The sequence below is a fragment of the Mytilus edulis genome, chromosome 8 (assembly GCF_963676685.1).
Source record: "Mytilus edulis chromosome 8, xbMytEdul2.2, whole genome shotgun sequence".
NCBI classification, from domain to species: domain Eukaryota; kingdom Metazoa; phylum Mollusca; class Bivalvia; order Mytilida; family Mytilidae; genus Mytilus; species Mytilus edulis.
In genome coordinates, this window is record NC_092351.1 from 21,049,896 (window position 1) to 21,072,360 (window position 22,465).

Below are 22,465 nucleotides of genomic sequence, written 5' to 3' on the forward strand. Positions count from 1 at the left end.
ATCGAAAATCTTGACAATACAATCTAACGAATATTTAAAACATAGGTTCAACATGAGAAAAGTTAACACAAATAATCCACAATGAGAAGACGACTTTGGCTGAACTTGAACATTAAAACACTCGTATTTTTTCACCTTACAGTTCAGAAAATGTTTTAATTCTTCTCCATAAAATTCAGGTGGTCTGCCAAAACTGTCGAAAAACATCCCGTGAGATTTACTTTTAAGCACAATTGCCATCCAATGTTCTCCCGGCAGATCACTAGTATGGTTGTTGACGATGTAGGCACTGGGGTAATGTATCTTATTTGTTGGTAAACTGTTCCTAGCAAATACTCCTTTCACGTGCCGATGTATACACGAATTTGATCGGAGGGCACATTCTAGTTCGTATCCGTTCATGACTGTATATAGCGAACGTTTCGGGAATGGTCTATCTCTAGAAATGAATCGAATACTCCAAAAGCTATGCAAGTGACAGCAGAGGGTAGTCCAGTCTTGAACTTTATTTCCGCTCTCACATTTCCATGCTTCACCAAAGTTTATATAGTCATCTCCAAGTCCTTTCGGGTCCAATGGAAAAGCATACAAGGTGTACCCTTTTCCATAGTCTTCTCTTGTTATAGCGAGTCCTGCGTCTCTGTTAATTTTTTCACAGACCTCAAATAAATTAGCGTATGCCGTTGCATACTGTCGGTTATCCCCAAAGTCAAGCTTTAACGGTCTCGCTGGAACGCTCTCTCCGTTTACGTACAGTCCTACGTCAGTAGCATTGTAATGGTTGAAACAGAAAGGGTTAGTATCGTACGTACCATTTCCACTTTCTTGTGAAATTAGCCCTAAGACTAGAGTACTTGGACGGATGTTGAACATATTGTCCCAAATGAACTCCCTAGAGTCTTTATTGATAGTGTTTCTTTTTACTTCCGTCCTTTGGAAATAGTAACGGACAGGCTTGGTTTCTATCTGTTTCATATGGTTAACAATGATTCCTGGGTCTACTTTAATTTTGCATGCCTTATAAACACAATCTAACAACTGTAACTTGTAAGCGGGGGTGTCTTCACCCGAAATGACAAAAAACTGGTCGCTACTACGATAAAGTTTTATATACAAATCGACGCCTTGTATTAAATGGCGATCCAGTGTTAGCTCCATTTTTTCCATCCATACTCGCTAAATCACCTGAATCTTTCATGAACAATTGTGACTGAAGTTGTGATTTCTGTTCATCGGTACCACTGGTAAGAATAGTGTTGATATAGGCTTTCCATGGGTAGTTTGAAGTATTTAACGACACTAGTTTATTGTTCATATACACATCCATTTGTGCCCACATAGCTTGAAGAGGCAAATTTACAATACTTGACGTATCGGTATCGTCTAGTGCCGTTCCATCAGCCTTGACAACTTTTGCCCGAACATATAATCTACTGCGTCTTAAATCCATATATTCGGGACCTTGTCCCGAAACGAAAAAATCAACTGTAGATACATCTGGCGAAGTGAAGTTTGACATAGGCCTAGTTTCCGAAAAAAATATTCGATCGATAGCTACTTGATTCTTAGGTTCGTCAAACAAATCCAACTCCATTGGAATGCTAATGTCTTTATTTTCTTCGTTTAGATACGCCATTTCTTTGTTGTCCTTTTATCAAAAATGGATGGTTCAGTTTCTAAATTGATCTTTCTATTCTTTGTATAGTGTTTTGTCTTGGGTGGTGCCCTGTTTTTAGCTTTCTGCGTTTTACCTCTTGCTCCTTTAAGTTTTTCGACTTGAATGGTTCTTGGTTTTGATTTCTTTCCTTTTATACCCACTGACTTAGCTTTTTCTTGTTTGATGTGCGGGTCTTTGTCTCGCGTCTGTTGTATAAGTTCTGAAACAGCACGATGTTCGATTGCGGCTGTTGGGGCTACCTGTTCCACCCTGGTTTCATTTGTAGGTAGGTCTTTCTTCAGAATTACAAATCTTTTTCTACCATAACGTCTCGAAATTCCTCTTCCAAGTTGATTATTATGTTCCTTTTTTAAATAGCTCGCTTTATTTATGGCCTCTTGCCATAACAATGCATCACTTATGTATGGGGATTTCGACATCTCTACAGAAAAGGATACTTTTTAAAGTGAAGTGTTACACAGGCTTCCAAATTGATAACTGAACACGGTTGTCCCTTGTCGTCTCTTAAATAGATATGAACTTGATTCACTTGCCCCAAACGAACAGGAACATAATATGGAGTGTTAAAGATCACGTTTGTCCTATAGTGTTTCATCTTCCTAATGACGCGTGCGTCTGTTGCGTCTTTACTGATGTGAACTTTCCGTAGGAGTGGTTTCTCGGATGAACCCACAAAACTCTCTTCACAAATGTTTGAATAGACGTAAACATCGTCTATATATTTCGACGCGTTTTTATAAGTGATATCGATTTCTGTCAATGCCACAACCCAGTATGCTTCAAGATTTATTTGCCTATCTAATTGTACTAGGAAGTCGTAAGCCATATTCTGTTCAAACAAATGTGATCCATCGGACGATTTAAGAACCATACGTATACTCATCTTGAACAGAAATGACGTTTTATGACAAGAGATCGTGTTATTTATTCATTTTGGATATCTGAAACGGGAACCCATGAGTCGAACTTTTTAGGGTACCCTAGCCAACGCACCAGTACCTGCTTAGTCCCATTTCTTTTTCGTCTTTTAATAACCTTTTCTATTTCCCATTTGGTCTCTCCATCCTTCCGTACTTTCTGAACTTCACTATCTTGGAAGGTCCCTTCTATTGCTTCATCTTGAAGGTCAACGACCTTGTACAGACTAAGTTGTTGACGGAAATACCGACGTGATATCTTGAATATCTCCTCTGTCCATTTCTGTAGGTAGCCACGTTGAAATGGATGACGTTTGAACGTAAGTCTGACAAGATCGTTTACCTTGTATCTAAAGCTTTTTTTCCTACTTTTGATCTTTGTTTTTTTAACGACTTTCTTTTCCCTTCTCTTAGGGTTTCGAGCAAGATATGCACTTAAACGAACTTCACCTGCATTGTGTTTATTTACTTCGAACGGTGCGAATCCACCAAGGGTACGATGCGGTCTTGCGTTATACCCCTTGATCATATCTTGCAGGACATTCACGTATTTATATGTTTGGTTGTGCCTGAAATACCTGAATAAAATCGACTTCAGACATCGAATGCTTCTCTCGACAATTGCACATTTTGTATCGTTAAGAGAATAATACGTGTTAATCCCCTGGTTTGAAAGATATTTCCGTACGTATTGGTTTTTAAATTCTTTCCCCAAGTCTGGTCTAACAGAGGAAGGCTTCCTGTTTCCACTCATAATTGTTTTTAAGGCGTTAAGTACACTGGTGTGGGTTTTATCCACAATTGGTTGTATCCATGGAAACTTGGAAAAACAATCAATAACAAACAACAAGAATTTATTTCCTGAGTTGAAGTCTTGAAATTTATCTAATTGCGCCAAGTCCATTTCCCAGAGACTATCTATTGTATCCACAACATATCGACTCCGTTTAAATTTGTGTACATTATTCCGTGATAGACTGTAAGCGTCCTGGTTTTGTAACCATTGTTTTATTTTGTGTCTTCCTATTTTTATTTTCCCCTCTTGTTTAACTATGTTGTATAATTTGTCAGAACCCGTAAATGCAGCAGCATGCTTAGGGTCATGCCATATTTTATCTAAATAGTCCTCATAGTTTAACGAACTCATCTCGAATAATGTTTTTTTTATGTGAACATGTTATTTATTAAGGATGTATTAAGATCAAATTCTTTATTCTGTTACCTTTTGTCTTAATCTCCGGTTGAAGTTTCAGTTTTTGGGTGTGAATGTATGTTTTAATTTGTCAATGTCGATAGATTGAAAATAGTTCACTTCTCAGTTAAAATAAAAACAAAACATTTGATATTTTATTTAAAAAATTTATTATAATAAAACAGTATACTAAATATAACATCAAACTAATCGATCATGTATATTGTCTCAGTTCTTTACCCGCTTTTTTCATAGCACTGTTGATACTTGATTGTAATCTCTGCAGATATCTCCATTGTTTAGTGCTGAACAGTATACCGCACCTTTTATGATGTCTTATATCTACCTGGACTTGTTTTCGGAATAAACACACAGTGACTTTATAGTGCCCCGGTAGATCAAACTGTTCAAAATATTTACAGGTCGTGTTGTTCATCGTCGGATCACTGTTTTTATGAGCTATCGTAATCCTTTTACAGTCCGTCTGGTTTGTGGGTACCCTCCGAGACATTTCACTGGTTACCGCTAAACTTGTGGACATTAGAGCAAGCATTCAACGACACCAGTCCATTTAATCACGTCCAAATGCATTGAATATTTTTCATACATTGAGGAAAGATTAGATGCCAAACTTAACTGAGACGGCATTTTATGTCCCATAGAAAACCTAATTGGTTGCTCATCATTTCGTTCTACAGACTCAAAAGATATTGCTCGTGAATTCATGTTGTACTCTGACCCAACAGGAGACAAAATGGATTACTCTTTAACTGTTAACGTTTTTATACCATGACTTCATAAAGGTTCAGCGAACGGGTTACAGTTTGAACACCTGAGCATCCCTTCTTGGTTTTGATGGTCCTCTGATAAAATACAAGGGGTCGTGGTTTCCAGTTCAGGAACACTCTCTCTGACGTCAGGAAATGTGCCTTTCAACGCTTCCCACTTATCATATGTCAGAGAAATACCCTTCTTTGTTGAAACTATCTTATTGGAATCAGGGATCTTCCATCGTTGTCTGACATCAGCGGTTGGATACGTTTTGTTAACAGAGACGTACACACCTTTACCAAGATGAAAAGTCATTTCAGGAACCCCTGTCACGTTTTATCAATCATCTGACCTATAGCCGCATCTATTTCGTTCACATACATTTCTAAAAGCTGCCACTGGTTCAAACGCAATGCTATTCCCTTTTTTGTAGGAACATATGTGTCTGCTGAATTCTTTTCGTATTTGCGGATGTGAATAAGCACTTTGTCATCCCATTCATTGACGACGACAAAGATATCACCTCCTTATAGGTATCATAACTCGATCTTTTGATACTTCTGATTCAATCGTTGACTCTTTTAAAAGCTGTACTAAACTGGACTTGCCTTCATCTACCAGTGCTGTACAAAAACATTCGAATGCCATTGGTCCCCTTCTCTGAAGTGTAGAAATAAGTTGTCTAGTTTTCGAATAAATATCCTCTTTAAACTGTCCTATGACCGAAAACCGAAAAAAAACCCACCTTTTTCTGCATAAAAGGGTCCCAAAATTTGTTCGCTTCGCTCCGCTCGGCGGTAGTTGCTTGCACATCGTTTCTTTCTAGCTACGCCCCTGGTTGGATCAAATAAACATATAATAAGTAGCCAAAAAGAAAGAAAAAGTTAAGTATGTTATATATGACCGCAGTTGATGGAAAACTTGGAATTGATAGTAAATAGCAAATAGCAAATACAATGTACATTTTATGTATAGTATATGTATGTTCATAGTAGTGTAACATGACAAAAATAACATTAGAAATGTTTGAGTTATCTCTCTTTGTATAGAGTTCAGCAAATAAAGTGAAATTTGAAAATTAAATAAAATTGGAAAAATGTATAATCATTTGAATTTGAAGTATGGTTTTATTGAACTAATTCATATAATTGATAGGCATTGTTGAGAAATATGTATACTATGAAAGATGTGTTTCACATTTTAAATATAAAAGGTTCTGATAAAGTCACTATTGTTCACAGGTATATCTATGTCTACTAGAGGATGGTATTTTGCAGTGAAATTGTCTGCCATTTCCTTATCTAGGTTATGTATATTGAATTGCAATTATGTGCCCTTGATTGATATTATGATTGTGTTTAGTTTATTTTTTATATTTCTTATTGAACCATTATTGATTATCCATGAACAAATGTTGATTACTTTCTCTTGTTTAATACTTTGATTTGCGAAATGTTAAGAATTGTTAATATATTCAGAAAGGGAGATAAACATGTTCTTGTAATTTTTAGATAGCTTTGCATATAAATGTTTCTGATGCATTTTTTTTGATATTTGAATAAGCAATCTTTATTCCAAGTTTACATTGTGTAGGTTAGTTTATGATCTACATTAAAATTCGGTTTGTGTTTTTCTATTTTCCACAAATATTGAACTATTCGGCGTTGAAAATTAATATAATGTTTTTTTATATATGTATAATTTGAATATAAGAATTTACAATAAATTCATGAACCTAATTTTGTGCTTTCGTGAGCCATTTTTATCGTTTTGGGAGGTTACAAAAATGGCGTTGTCGACAGGATATACTATATATATGTGTGGCAACATTGATAAGACAATATTTCTAGGGTTAAGGTACTAGATATTTCAAGCAAGATAGATACTAAAGAAAAAAAGTTACAGAAAGAGGTAGACGAATTGAGTAAGAAACTATACCATATGCACAAAAAGAAAGGTAAAACTTTCTTATGCAAAATCTAAGTTAAAGACGAGATAAGGCTTAGACCGTTATTAGAAAGAGATTCTGCTGATAAAATTTTGCTTTTGAATAATAGTATTTATGATGGTGATGATTCTGTTAGTCACTAACAACAGCAATTTCAAAGAAATAAAAAAAGATGATGAAACTTTGAAAGGCTATTCTTTGAATCGGATGAAAATATTTGACAAAATAAACAAGCGAGAAAAACAGTTTTAGTTGACAAAGATACAGTAATGATTCAATAATTTCCTATATAATCAACTAAATTTTCCCCACCCCCTGGTTCCGACTGCATTTGTTTATTGTTTGAGTAATAGTACTAATTCTGACTTTTTTAACCTCTCTTACCTAACCCTAGACAGTTGCTTATCTGTTTATTGTTCTATTACTGTCTTTCTTAGACTAGAGACTTCATGTGTACAATCTGACATCAAGCTCATGTACTATAGAAGAAGAGACAAATAATTTCACATTAAATCCTAAAACATTATATCTAAAGATAATAATAATCCAAGGTAAATAATATTACGATGTCAATGAACGAATTCTCACGCAAATGTCATCACTGGGATATACCAAAACGAATTTAAGGTCTATATGTATCATTCACAAATTTATCAAAACCTAAAGGGAAGTTATTTTACTGTGGATTCATTTATTTTTCATGGATGCCAATTTTCTCGGATTGTTGAAAACTTGCATGTTCATGGTTATTTGGTTTTGTGGTTTTAACAACCTAGACAGACAAATAGCAATAAAGTGTTTAGGAAAGCATGACCTAAAGCATCCTTCGTATAAGACACAAATACATGGGAACTGAATGGTTGAATGTGTTAAATATGAAAATTGTAGTTAAAATGTCAAAATCACGAATCAGCCGTTTACTGTAAATGGACTCGGAGTATGACTTTTGAGCAAATTTTGAGGGTAATGACGGGGAAGTTAGAAATCATTTCAGCCTTTATTGCAACAACAGGACATTTTGACTTACCCAAACATCTGCAACCTCAATTGTAACAGCAAAAATAAAATTAAAGTACATGGAGGAAGATACACATAGGTAGGGCATAATATGCACCAATGACAAAAGTTGTGCCTGATTGAGAATTGAGGTGGTGGAGGGGCCAAATAGTGTTCAATGGAGCAAATGCTCTTTAACTAGTATGCAGGTTTCTAATATACAGGAAAAATTAGAGGGAAAGTTGAGTCATCCTTTTAGACGTATGTACATGTAGATTTACCTACTAATTCTATATAAAAATTCAACTCAGAACTATGTCTTATATACCTCGACTTCTTGGAACGGATAATTCAGACACGTGTTATACGAAGAGCTGGTTTGTTACAATATAATGTCACGCGATCGCGCACCTGAGGTCACAATTTGCACCGCCCTTAAAATACACTGCTACACGCAACATGAATGTGATTGGTTATCAAATAATACAGAAATAATGCATGTTCAGTTTATGAAGAAATTAGTTCATCAAATAGATTAGATTATCACTTTTGACACGAATAGGTCGGGTTGACATTTCTGTCATCGGGGATAATATTGAGATAAATGGGATAAAACTGACCCTCAAAAAGGGTTAGAGAAGCACATCTGGCGAAACTCAACATTAATAAGTGTTACTTACCAAAATTTCTCTATTTTAATAAACTATTTAACTGAAAATTCACAAAGATAACGATAAATATTTTTGATGATGGCAATGATGCTGGTTAAATTGGCGCTAACATATTCTTCTTCCTTTGGCTTTACGTAATAAAATTTGTATAGAATTAAATTTGACTAAAGTTCAGCATAAAAAAACGAGAATATGCAGAAGCCTGCCAATATATTTATGATACAGTTGGTATATATTTCTGTAAACGAAGTTGTCTGTATACTTCACTCAGAATTACAATTGAGCGCAAGGAGATCTTTTTTGGTGAATCGTTTTATTAACCCCGGTTGGACTCAGGGTCGAAGTTCAACATATTTATATTAACGGAAATTTTTTGCATTGCTTTTACATCATTGAGGCCCTCTATTTGTATTGCGGGGTTTCACATATTTAAATCGGAAAAATAGAATGTTGTTAGCAGAAGAAACAAAGAAAATGATGAACACTACAAAATTTTCAGGAATAGATAAATATGATAGAGGGTCTGTGTATTCACATTATTTGTAAAACTCTCCTTATTCCTGTGAAGCGTGTGCTTTACATCGAGGCTTGCTATGCTTATCATCGACGCCACAGTACTTCAACCAACCAGACAATGTTTATTTGGGGCATTCGACCTATTTTAACTCAGATTTTGGAATATTTTAACCGAAATTTTCGAAAAATAGAATGTTGTTAATACATATAAAATTAAAAAAAGATGAATACTTTTAGCTAAAGATGATTTGGATAAGGATTCTGTGTATTCACATTATGTGTACAACTCTCCTCACTGATGCCATATTTTGGAATTTCCGTGACCTGAATGGTTTGCGAAAATTAATATTTTTATATATAGTATAGTAATTATGATGTGAAAAGAATCATAAATCTATTCTGATTATAAAACTACAACAATCTTGAATATTAACAACAAAACATTCAAACTTTAACATCATATAGACGTTCGTAGTATTTAATAAATATGACGTAGGTTATATGGCCATCCACAACAGAGACTGCAAATCCATACAAATATAAAATTATACTATAACGAAAGTATGCAATGTACATATGATTGTTGCGAAACCATAATAAAATGTAATAAAAAACAAAAATATATCAATTTAACTCGAATAATTACCCCCCCCCCCCCCCCCGGGCCCTATTTGGGTCATTGCCCTCCAGAGGTTAATGTAGTGATCGAAGTTATTGAAATATAACGAAATTATTATTCTGGTTATATATTATGTTGTTGGTATTCTCAAATGAATTGTTTCCCATTTGTCATGTCGGGGTTTTTAGTAGTCACCTACACGATTTGGATTTTTCCCGCCGTTATAGTTGCCTATATAATTGCTTTCATTTACGTCATTTGAACTTTGATGGTAAAACTCTCCTTAGTCATTATACCACATGTTTATTGAGGTGAAAGATAATACATGGATATTTAAACTCATAAGTCGGAAACAAACAGCCAATACCATGGCTAAAACAAATAAAGGCGAAAACAAAAACAACACTTTAGACAAAATAACTTGGAAAACTAAAAACTGAGCAACACGAAACCCACTCAAAAGTGTTGTTGATCCGGAAAGGTAAGCAGATATGAAGTGGGAGAAGGTAGGAATTCAGAATGTAATGTGTATGTTTTGAATCGTTGTTAAATTCTGATATAAGATTGAACAGACTCAAAACACTCTATATATTTTGCTGAAATATAGAATAATGTTATGAACTATCTCAAACTTATCCCTATTTTCAAGTTTATTGTCTAAAACATAAACCCGAACAGAAAAGGTGGCTCGGGCCTATTCGAAGTTTCTATCAGAAGTGCCGTATTTTTTGTTATTTTATTCTTTACAGAAAGTGAATCAAATTGGTCGAAAAAAAATAGGGGGTCACGGACCTTTTAAGTTCAAAATTTTACTTTTAAACAGGTATGTAAAAGGGGCCATTTTTCAATGAAATGATAGGGAAAATAGAGGTGTTGACATATTTTTATCGGAATATCAAAAAAACGTTCTATGACACTTAGTCCAAAACTGTAATATAAAAGCTGAACTATAGCTTCAAAAAATGAGCATATAAAAAATAGGTCACGGATAAGGAAAAATAAATATTTTGCCTTAAAACCCAAATTTTGGCGGGCAAATGGTGAAAATGGGTGAAATGTCATTTTGACCCTTTAACAAATATAGTTCAGCTTTTTATATTACAGTTTTGGACCAAGTGTCATAGAACGTTTTTTTGATATTCCGATAAAAATATGTCAACACCTCTATTTTCCCTACCATTTCATTGAAAAATGGCCCTTTAACAAATACGGATAATAACGGAAATATTCTATAATCACATAACTACAATGATTTAACATTTCTAATCAGTCAAAATATTTAAAAAAAAATATATCGAATTTATGACAAATACTTTTGTAATTCATGCGTGAAATTATGCGCAGTCGAATAGTCCCGAGCCACCTCATTTGTTGCCCTGACCTAATTTATTTTTATTTATTACAAGATTGATCGTTTATATAAATATACAGTGTTAATTTCCATTGTTTAACGCAAGCGTACAATTTAGATAAATAATTGTATTGTTCTGGTCGTACTATTGCAAATATTAAATTTCATGACTGTATTATGTGTTTCCATCAGTTTACTATAGAACTATTACATGGTTAGGTTTGAAATTAATGGTAAACCCTAGTTTTTAGTGCTTACCGTTTTAATTTATTGACATAACTGCACGACTCGATTCTCAATTGATAGTGGTAAGATAATCGTTGCAAAGAATCCTGCTACTTTTTGTGAAATACGGTTTTAATTTTACAGTGTTGCGAGAATTTATGTTCTAGGTTGAAGGCAATTGTAGTGACCTGCAATACATGTACTGTTCCATTGAGTTATATGTCTTGCTTTTCTGTCTCTGACCTAAGTTTTCTGTATTTGGCATGTGTAGTGCATTATGACATAAGACATTGTTACGTGTATCATGATGAACTTTCGTGCATGACTGCTGTGTATATTTTTGACATGGAACTATTGACCAGAATATGACTTTTTGTCTCTTGACCTATGCACGTTGGGTGTGTCATCGCGATACAGAGTGTATACTACCTTGACCTAAAAATATAATTTTCAATTGCTTTACTTCTGAATATGTTGCATGTAGATGTATTGTCATAAGATGGCGAGTCTAGTGACAATAGAAACTTCATGTCAGCTTGACCTTTGGCCTCAATGTACAACTTGTATATTTTGTTTGAATTAAATGAGGAATTGTCCGAATGGCACTCATACTACATCTTAATATATCTATTTTAGATATAAAGATAATATATTTGTTAGTTTTGTGTAGCACGATTACCCTTTCCTCAAAATCTGCTTTGTGTTTTTTTGATAAGGAACTCTTGACCAGACTATGAATTTTTGACTATTGACCTCTGCATATTGGGTGTGTCTCTTGGTATGTATTTTTGTTTTTAGAAACAACATCTGTCGCTGACATTATGTCATCTACAGAAATTACTACGACTCACACTATAACATCGGAAAGCTCCACACTTACTACTGACACAGATCCATAGGCAGCAACTAGTGCACAGTTATCGACTTACGCTAAAACATCTGTTGAGTCATCCACTCTATCGAATTCTCCTAAAGTATTATCAACTTCGTCATCTGGCATTGAAACAAACAACACAGAGCATTGCACTTTAGTTTTTGTCTGCTCAAACCATGTAAATAAAACACAAGACAGTCAGGGGTTTATATACACAGTAGATACAAAGAAACTATCATCCTACAAAAGAAAACGTCAGAGTGCTTGGGATTCCAGAAAATCATCACTTTACATTGGAAGTGTCGGCATTGCTGTGCTTATTTTGACCATTGTGTTAATAATGTTCCTGGATTGTGTTCCGACAAAAGTTTAACAATCCTTTATTTTACAGATGAAAGAGTGAGAAAATGTTTAAAACTATAAATCCAGAATTTCTATGTTTCTTCTATGAAGAACTAAACCTATGGATACTATTATATGTTAGATGTATGTCAATGAGTTAGTTATGCAACCAAAATGTGGGTAGAGTATATGATGCAGTTTTCAACTTAGTAGACTTCTATACAATATCTTGAGGTCTTGATCTTGAGTGAGAAACTAGACAGATATCAACATCACAATATTCACATTATATAAAAAAGGATTAAATTCAATTTATGGTCTTTCCACACCAATTTCCTAAATTTTTAAACTACTTCCAGTTTACTCAAAAGTAACTTTTGACGTCAAATAATGGCTTTCTTCATACTGATTAATATTCAATAAATATATGGTTTCTATATATACAGCTACTTTTGCATAGGTATTATTTCTGTACTAAATAAATGCAGTACTGGAAATTTACTTTTAATATTTAGTACTATTTCTTTACTTTAAAACTATTGTAATATTTAGGAACTTGTAATTTACAGTACTTGATTTAAACAAAATATTGTGGTACAGAAATAATACAATATTCCATGTTTGAAAATCATAACTTTAAGAAATTTGAAATAGAAAAACTTTCAATATGCTGAAAATGTAACGGTATTAACCAAAAATTTGTAGTACCTAAATTTCAAGTACAAATAAAGTACTGTAAAATACAGGTACCTAAATATTACAATAATTTTAGAGTAACAAAATAGTACTGAATAAAGTAAATTTCCAGTACTACAACTTTTTCGTACAGAAATAGTACCTATGTAAAAGTATGTGTGTATGTACATTTGCCTGAAACACAAGAGATAATTGCCAACTGCAGATTAAGGAAATATAACTTCCAATTGCATATGAAAGCTGTGTTTACATTGATTTTAAAAATATATGGTTTATACACTGTATACTTTTTTAAATGTAAAAATGTAGGAATTTGGCTACTTTCGGTTCAGAATATATCTCTTCTGGTCTCGTATCATAGCCTCGTTCATATTGATTCAAAAAATATATAGATCTCGTATATCTTTGCCAGTGATAAGGAAAACAATTTGTTACTTCTGGTTATAGAATGTCATGTGCGGTTTCAAATGAAAGCTTTATTCATGCCTAATTATAAGTACATGTTTTCTAGGAAATATTAAATATTAATTCAAATGCAAAAAAGACTACTTCCGGTTCATTTAATGTCATTTTCGGTTGACATTTTGAAAGTAATATGATTATATTTCATCAAACATTTTGCAATAGATCTTGCGGCTTTATCGTATAGCAATGTGATGTAATAATCAATATGAACTAAAATTAAACAGTCTATTGGCAATAACTACTGTAAGATGCCATTGTATTGTTGAAACACTAATGAATCACATTTTTATCATTAAACAATAACGATTTTGCAATAATTCTTTTATATATATTTTTGAAAGTGTCAAAGAAAATGCAAAAACAAGCAAATGTCTAAATTGAACAGGACATTAACTTTTGACATTTTCTAAGTTAGAACCCAAGGACCTTAAATGAAAATACTCTAACTTTAAACAGGTAGTTGTTTATGAGTAACACCATTATAATAATTTGTTAAAGATGGATAACTCTTATAAGATTTCACCAAATCGCTTTGATGCAAATCATTCAAAAATTCCCGAGTATGTAACGAACACATATCTTTTGGTTACGGAAAAGATGCACTCACTAGAAAAACTTTGTTTGGGACTTGAAGTATAACATGTATAACAACGAAAACAAATCAGTTAAAAAAGATGAGTTTTGTAAGTGCAATAACTGTTCGATATAATATCTTAAATATTTTTAAGCGAAACAAGTTAATACGTGAAGAAAAAACGGTAGCCCGGATTTATTGTTTTTTTCTCAATCGATTTATGAATTTCGAACAAAGGTATACTATAGGTCTTTCCACAGAAAATTTGAAATACCGAATTCGAGTAACTATGATATGACATTAAATAACCTCTGCCGATATTCATGCAATATAATATACAAATGATCCATTGTGTATCACGTATCGTTCGTCGTCTGTCTTCGCTCGTCATCGTCCGTTAACATGCCAATATGTATCCATTGTTTTCCTTCTTTGAAAGTGGGTGTATCATTATAAAATGCTCAAATGATTTGCGTCTTCACATTATGTAAATATGATCGGTTGAGAGGGCTTCCTGAAATGACTCTTGACGTTATATATTTTTCGATAGACCTTGACCTAAATATTGTGTATAACCAATGTCAAAAAACACACGGCGGCGATCCAGTTCGATGATGCAATCATTAAGTTTCATTTTGCGTTCATCGTTAAAGTTAATAAGATAATAAACACACCACATTCATTTGAATGATCATAAACAATTTTGTAGTTTTTTTTTATCAGATAGCAAATTTAGTGGAGTACATAGTTTTTCCTTAACCAAAATAATATATGCATGTAGGAGGCAAATTTAATAACACGAATGAACATAGTACGTGTAATAGAGGTTACGAGTTGAAAAATTCAATTCCTATTTTAAAGATTTTTAAGGATTAAACAAATTTTAAAGGAATGTATTCATGTATAAACTTGACTAAGTCATTCGCAAACATTTGGAATTTTATTTCTTTGTTATTAAATTGGTCGAATTTATACATCAAGAATGTTCATTTTATGCTGGCATGAAGGTGCCTAGAATATTTGCCGATGGATGTTAAGCTACTAACAGTCAAATAATCAATTTAGTTAAAAGGCTTTTTCAGTATTGCCTCGATAATCAAAAAGTCAAATGTTTGGATATCAGCAATTATCCGTCCCATGAAATGTTCATGCTTAATTATACACCAACATTCATTGTTTTCAAAAAGAGTAAGATGTCACGAAAACTGGCAATATAAAAAGTCAGATTTCAACCCTACACTGTCAAAACGAAAAACAACTGCAATATCTGGCATTGTAATCTTTTGCGGACAAACTCGTAAGGGTCAAATTAATAAATAATATGGTATCTTTACCCATCCGAGGCACACTACTGGTTTAAAGTGTGTTTCAATATTGTTTCAATATTGTACCAGTATTGGATCATTATAATTGTTGTTTGAGATTTTGTATTGTATATAATCCTTGAAATTGTTGAAGTATTATACATTGTATTAAGGTATAAAAGAAGGACGAAAGATACCAAAGGGGTAGTCAAACTCATAAATCTAAAACAAACTGACAACGCCATGGCTTAAAATGAAAAAGACAAACAGAAAAACAATTGTACACATGACACAACATAGAAAACTAAAGAATAAACAACACGAACCCCACCAAAAACTAGGTGTGATCTCAGGTGCTCCGGAAGGGTAAGCAGATCCTGCTCCACATGTGGCACCCGTCGTGTTGCTTATGTGATTACAAATCCGATAAATAGTCTAATTTGGTAGGTCACATTCATGAAAGGGAAGGGGATTGTAGTTACGACGTAAGGAGATTATAATTTGACCTTTGGAAATGTGTTAAATAACGAAAACAAATTTGACTAAATAATTCATAAAGCAGTCATGATATTATATTTGATAAGGAAATACACTTTGCTATTGTCCTGATTGTTTTTTGACATAGCAAGTAGAATTATAATCAATAACAGTATAATAAATATATTACATTATGATTCAGAATTGCCTTTAATACCAATTTCAATTCTTCGTCTTGTTCATCAACCATATGCTTCATTACTTAAGATAAATATTGCCCAGCATATAAATCCAGATATCAGACAAGGAATTATTGTCTAAATAAATGCCAACCACATGACAGAACACCGTAGAAGAAAAGCTAACAAATATTGTGAACTCTTGTTATTGTGTTTACTCTCAGATAAAAATAGTTTATAAATGCAATAACCTATTTTGAAATGGTCTTATTTGCAAAATTGAAAAATATCATCGTTCATTTCTAAAGATCAATAAATTGCATGATGATTCTTTTATTGGTCATTTACGTTTAAAATTTGATTCAAAATTACCAGCATTAATAATTAATGAAAAAAGACTGTTCGGCATAAGGTAACTGTTTTTTATATCTACTCAGGTATACGTTTAAAAGTGTTTTTTTTTATTCTAACTTAGTCAAACTACCATTGAGTGTACTGTGAAAGATTATCTATACAAATGTATACTTTTACTCTGTATTATTGAACAGAAGTATTCGTCATATTTTAGACATATGACCAAAATATTTGGTATTTAGAAGAAAAAAAACCGGCTTACTCAAAATAATCTTCTCAAGGATTGCTTTATTAACCACTCTTGATATAAGAAAGGGTTTCCTTACACTGTGGACAAATCGGGGATCATACATTTATTCAAAAATTATGGTCGCCTTACACATGCAAACATATCTTCTTGAGATGTTAAGCTACCTTTTGGTGAACACTCATACGGACAATTTGCTACATCAACCATGCCAGAATCTATTAATGGTTGCAAGGCACATTTATTTAGCCAGATATAATCTGTAACTTTCAAAGTTTGCATTTCTTGATCTTCAGAAGTATTAGCCATTGTTCTTTTCTGACAGCGACAAGAGTTTGTACTGGACTTCGAACAATTAGATTTTCCCATTGGCGAAGAGATGGTGGTTGGTGTTATTCTATTACTCTGTGTGTATAATGTCTGGGATGTTGCAGTATCTGTATATTTAGTCGTTGGAGTAGGCGTTTGAGGATTTTCCGTGGAAATGTTGCTGACGACTGACGACAAATGGGTGGATACTTTTAATGCTGTTGATACATGTTGTGCCGTAGTTTTGCTGTAGACTGGAGATACATGGGAGGATACTTTTAACGCTGTTGATACATGTTGTGCCGTAGTTTTGCTGTAGACTGGAGATACATGGGAGGATACTTTTAACGTTGTTGATAAATTTTCTGGTACGAATTTAGTCTCACTGTCTGTTGATGATACTGACTCTTTTGTAGTCGACACTTTAGTTGATGCTTCTGTAAATTGTTAAAGAGCACTTTAAGTTTTTGTATTAACCTTTTGAAATGGCAGACTACATTTGAAAGTATTACAAATATTACTTGGAATTCATTACTTTTAAAATCTGAAGAAATATACGTGTAAAATAGTTGAATGTACATATATTAGAAAACAAACGCTTTTAATTAAAACCAGAAATGCAAACGAAAGGCTAAGGCATTGGCACATTTTATAATGTAGATGTATATCAATAGGTACAGTTGAAATCCATGAAAGATCGATCCTCCTGTAAGTTGAAATTTTAGATATGTTTAATTGAAGACAAACGTGTTTTGTAGATTCTCAATATTTAGGCTATATTGACGTTTATGAGTATAAGTTGGATGGCATTTACCTGACACTCGTACGAATATGTTCTGTACAGTTCGAGATTCTCTGATATTAAAAAATGCTAAAAAAAATCCATATCCATTTATGAATTGCTAGTACTAGCCATATCTGTTAGAATACAAATATCAATTCCAAAAGATTGATGAGTATACATGTATATGTAAATCGCAAGATTCCCAAAAGAGCATAACATTATAATAACAAGCAAACGACATGAAACAATCAATCATACATTACGAAGATGTGTAATCAATTGCAACACAAATGACAAAAGCTTCAATGAAAAGGGTAAACTACAAAATTTTTCACATTTAACATTTTTCCAAACTGTAGACTTATCTAAATGCCGTGATCAGGTTTTTGCAACTTACACAATTGATAACAAGTGGTCTCTAAACTCATTGGGTCTATTGATAATCATGCTTCATCAATCTTTCAACACCCAAATGTTACTTGTTTTTCCAACCTCCCAAAATATGTTATTGTACCCTGAGTTAAAACCATCGTTTTTGTGTGTAAGTCACATTACATACACTGCTCGATAAATGAATTACGTAGAAACTAAATATTTACCCCAAAACACTTACTGACAAGGACATCCTCAATACTCTTAGTTCTTCTATGTTCCTTTGGAACTGCAACCAAAGACGAAATACTGGATATTCCACCACTGTATTGGATACCTAGACTACCTACGTGTTCTTACAAACTATGCTATATTTCTAGATCTTCCATATGTTCTACGAAATCTCTTTCTAAATTATCAACATCAAGTGTATCAGCAATCAAAGCCGGGCTTTAAATTAATTGTGAACTACCTATTCTAGAAGTGGCTTGAAGTAGATTTGGATACTAAACCAATGCAGAGATCATTTAGAGTGCTAGGTACGAATATTAGCGATTAATTATATCTACTTAGTAAACTAACACTATGATTCAAACACAAAATTCTGTGAAACTGACAATATCAAATTGTTAGATTTCTTTATTCAAAACATATTTGTTACTAGATATTTGAAGAAGTGGTATGGGTACCAATGAGACAACTCTATATCCAAGTCACAATTTATAGAAGTAAACCATAATGGGTCAACGTACGGTCTACAACACGGAGCCTTGGCTCACACCGAACAGAAGGCTATAAAGGGCCCCAAAGAATTACTAGTGTTAAACCATTCAAACGGGAAAACCAACTTTCTAATCTATATAAAAAAAGAACGAGAAACACTTATGAACCACATCAACAAATGATAACTACTGAACATCAAATTTCTGACTTAGGACAGGTGCAACTAATTAATCTACGTTTGAATGTTGTTTTTTTAAACATACTATCGATATTCCAATGGAAACTAACAGTGCCCCTTTTTTGACGAATTTGTCTTTTTTTCTTCTGAGGCTCACGTCATACAGGGACTTAAAAAGAAAGAAATAACAACTAAGAATTAAGATTCAACAACCATTCTGTTATTTCTTTTCATGTTTTTTTTTATGTATTTCTTACTAGCTGATGTACTGCTTACCCAGATTTGCATCTCGTTGGCATATAGTCATGAAGATGTTAGAACAGTGTATGTCCCAAACGTTGCCATCATCTTTTAGTCTTGCACAATCCGCGAAATCATCTGCATCTATCACTAAACACAAACACATTTCTTATTCTGTGTGCACAAGATGTCTTATTCGGGAAAGAGTTAAAGACTAATCTTTTTTGTTTAATCATATACCAAGCGTTTCTATTACAAACACATTGTGCCGTATAGTATTATTTTCTATTAAAAAAACGGGAGTAAAACTAGTTACTAGGCGTTTGTTTGGAAATTGATAATTCTCTTAACGTTTTAGTTGGCGATTGTGAATTTAAGACATGCACATGACAATATAGATATCGCGTAAAAGTGTTATGTCTTCTTTTGAATTGAATTTTTTAACACATTGATTTCGAAAATCACTTACTGTTTATCATATCCCATTGAATTGTTATCATTTCGAAGAAATGTAATGGTACCTACCAATGCCTTGGTCTGATGCAGAACCGTCCGCCCAAATCCAAATACCATTCGAATTAATTTCCTTTAATCCAATCCATACCTCCTCTGCTATAGCATTCCTGAAATTAATGAGGATTAATTGATGACAAATGATTTTAATAAGATATGTGTACATATTGTTTGGTAGATTTGATTTAAAAAACCTATAACTAGAATTCTGACAAATGGCATTAAAGTGAAATACTATGCTTGGTAACTTACAAACTAGAACGACAGACAATCACATATCAAACAAATGGCTGTCCTCATTACCGTTAAATGATTCCTTCAGCTTATTTGTAAGAAGGGACATGTAAGAATTTTTCTGTGATTTATTTTTTTATCACTATATAGATATAGGAAGATGTGGTATGAGTGCCAATAATACAACTCTCCATCCAAGGCACAATTTATAAAAGGAAACAATTGAAGTTCATGTGTTCAACATGAAGCCTAGATTAAATCAGATATCAAGATCATAAATTCTCACAATTGATTAATAATTTGCGATATACATCTACTAAATTATACAAATGAAATATATACATATGATCTCTTTGTAATTACTTCAAACATTAATAGGTATAGAAACGATGTTTCTATTTAGACTTTGATATTCGAATTTGTATGTAAACTACATTGTAGTTTTGATTTAGATTGTCACCCTCCCATATTTTATTTCCTTAAGTACATAATCAAAACGTACATACGGTATCATACTATAAACCTAATCTGAGAGTCTTAATCTCTTCGTTAACGGTTAATAGGTAACAACAAAACAGAAAATAAATTAAACAAATAACTATTCCGTAATATAGAGTTACATTATATTTTTACTTTTTAAACAAATCACGACTAAATAGTAATGAACTTACCGTAGGTTTTTAAAGTAGTTCATTCCTACTTCTGTCTTAGGCATGATAACGTATCCACCAAAATCCTGACACTTTTGAGTTGCTTCTGCGTAGTTGAATTTGCCTTCTATTTTATAACATTTTGCTCCAAATAATGACCAGTCTGGATCCGAACAAATGAAGTGTTCTAATTAAAGGGAAAACAATTATTAGGATTATATGAGTAATGGTTATAAGTAAATGATCACTCATGATACCCTCGGTAAAGTCTACAAAAAATGTTTGACAAAAACCAACAAAGAATAATTGCTAGAAGTTAGAACCATCTCAATGTACCACTTGATTTGATTTGTTTTTTTAAATTCTTCGAACATTATATTAAAGGTAATTACACAAATTATTTTATTAATATCCAAATAAAAAGATGTAGTACATGTATGAATGAGACGACTATCCACCAGAGTGTTATTGTCATAGAAATATATAGATTTCTACATTAGTACCTGTGGATTTTCGGATAAATCCAATCAAGATAGTTAAATTATCAATAGCAAAGTCCGAGCCTTAACAATTTACAATTTAACAGTCAACACTGGATAAATCCGATAATCCACGAATAACCATATACAAATCTGTTTCTCTAATGATTACCAAATTAATTTTTATTTTTTGGTTTATTCGACGATCCCCTTGGAGTGCATTCGATTGTTTTATACTATGGGTTCGGAAAGGATTAATTTGAGAAAACCAATTATAGATGTTCTTTTAGAAATATCTTGTCGTATGGTGGGGTAAATCCATTTTCTTAAAAAAAAATCACACTGATTCTAATATGTGTTTTTCTTTCTAAAAACTGACATTATCAAGATGCTTGATGTGTGGATTTACAACATATTTGCTACGTTTGGAGGACCAATATTTCAACAAACTATCGCTGCATTACCGTGTGAACCAGCTATATATGTACCTCTTCTTCAGGACTAATTCCTTTATTCTTATAAGGAAACTTTTTTAGAAGATAGAAAAGAAGATAGCAATGTCCTTTAACTTTACTTTCCGCTTTATAGATGATGTTCCATCACTAGAAGGTGTCAGACCACCAATTACTCTCTCTAATTTAGAACGTATGTAAAAGTAACCCTACTCTGACACAAAATAGTGCATTTGATGTCCTTGTTTACTTAAACTAACCAACAGATTTGCACAAATGAAACTTTTGGTAAAAGAGAAATATATCAAGACCATTTTGAGCTAAAATTTACTTGTTTATGAGTTTGCATTCAAAATTGAGGATTAATGCACTCCATAGTATACTAGTTTAAGATTTCCAAAAAACCAGGGGTTATTTTTAGTAGTACCTCTATTCGGAAGACCTTTTCTTTTTTTATATGATTTTAAACATCTGTTTAAAATTGGCATGCAGAAAGCTGATACATGTACAATTCAGGATATACCTAGTTTCTATGTAGTTAAACTTAAGGTAAAATATTTAGAAAGCTGTGAAAATTTAAAAATTTGGTTGAACAGAAAGAGATTTTTAATTGGTGGTATGGCACCTTCAACTCAATTTGTTGACTTTGTTGAACGAATCTATACCATCATACTTCAGTCACATGATACAACAGATACAGTTAATTCTACTTCGGATTTTGACTTACGTCTGGAAAATAACAATAAAGGTAGGTTAAAAACAATTATTTTCTTATCAGGATGATTTTAGCTTTCCAATTGTAAACTTTCTATTTGTATATAGTAGCTCGAACTCTAAGGAAAATTCAGTACTAAAAGTCCCGCATCAAATGGAAAAATCAAAAGCTCAAAAACATTAAACAAACGGATTATAACTGTCATATTTCTGATTCTGACATTTTCAGATGAAGAAAATTGTAGGTTTTAGCAACATTCAAGAAGCGCTATCCCCAAATTCATAAAATTTTCACAGCTAATATGTATTATAATGACTTTCTAGATTAAGGGTTGATGTTAACAAGAAAGCTGTAAAACCAAAGGTGCCAAACGGTAAAGTTGAGTTAATCCTGTCAGATATTTAACGGAGGCTATCACGA

General features: G+C 32.9%; 2 protein-coding genes across 2 annotated transcripts; both read right to left on the bottom strand.

Moving 5' to 3' along the window:
- Positions 1 to 2,602: 2,602 nt before the first annotated feature.
- LOC139483991 (uncharacterized) lies at positions 2,603 to 3,742 on the bottom strand. Its single transcript, XM_071267711.1, has one exon. The coding sequence runs from the start codon at positions 3,740 to 3,742 to the stop codon at positions 2,603 to 2,605; it is 1,140 nt and encodes a 379-aa protein (XP_071123812.1).
- A 9,520-nt stretch (positions 3,743 to 13,262) lies between these two features.
- LOC139486932 (uncharacterized) lies at positions 13,263 to 20,583 on the bottom strand. The gene is made up of 4 exons (XM_071271976.1): positions 20,421 to 20,583; positions 19,528 to 19,625; positions 19,039 to 19,152; positions 13,263 to 17,142 (listed from the first exon to the last, which is right to left on the bottom strand). The coding sequence occupies exons 1-4, from the start codon at positions 20,462 to 20,464 to the stop codon at positions 16,514 to 16,516; spliced, it is 885 nt and encodes a 294-aa protein (XP_071128077.1). The 5' UTR covers positions 20,465 to 20,583; the 3' UTR covers positions 13,263 to 16,513.
- Positions 20,584 to 22,465: the final 1,882 nt, after the last annotated feature.

Coding starts and splice junctions, on each gene's coding strand:
- LOC139483991 (XM_071267711.1), bottom strand. CDS start 3,742: ATGAGTTCGTTAAACTATGAGGACTATTTAGATAAAATATGGCATGAC.
- LOC139486932 (XM_071271976.1), bottom strand. CDS start 20,464: ATGCCTAAGACAGAAGTAGGAATGAACTACTTTAAAAACCTACG. Junction 19,626..20,420: donor AACTACTTTAAAAACCTACG/GTAAGTTCATTA, acceptor CATTAATTTCAG/GAATGCTATAGCAGAGGAGG. Junction 17,143..19,038: donor CCAACGAGATGCAAATCTGG/GTAAGCAGTACA, acceptor AACAATTTACAG/AAGCATCAACTAAAGTGTCG.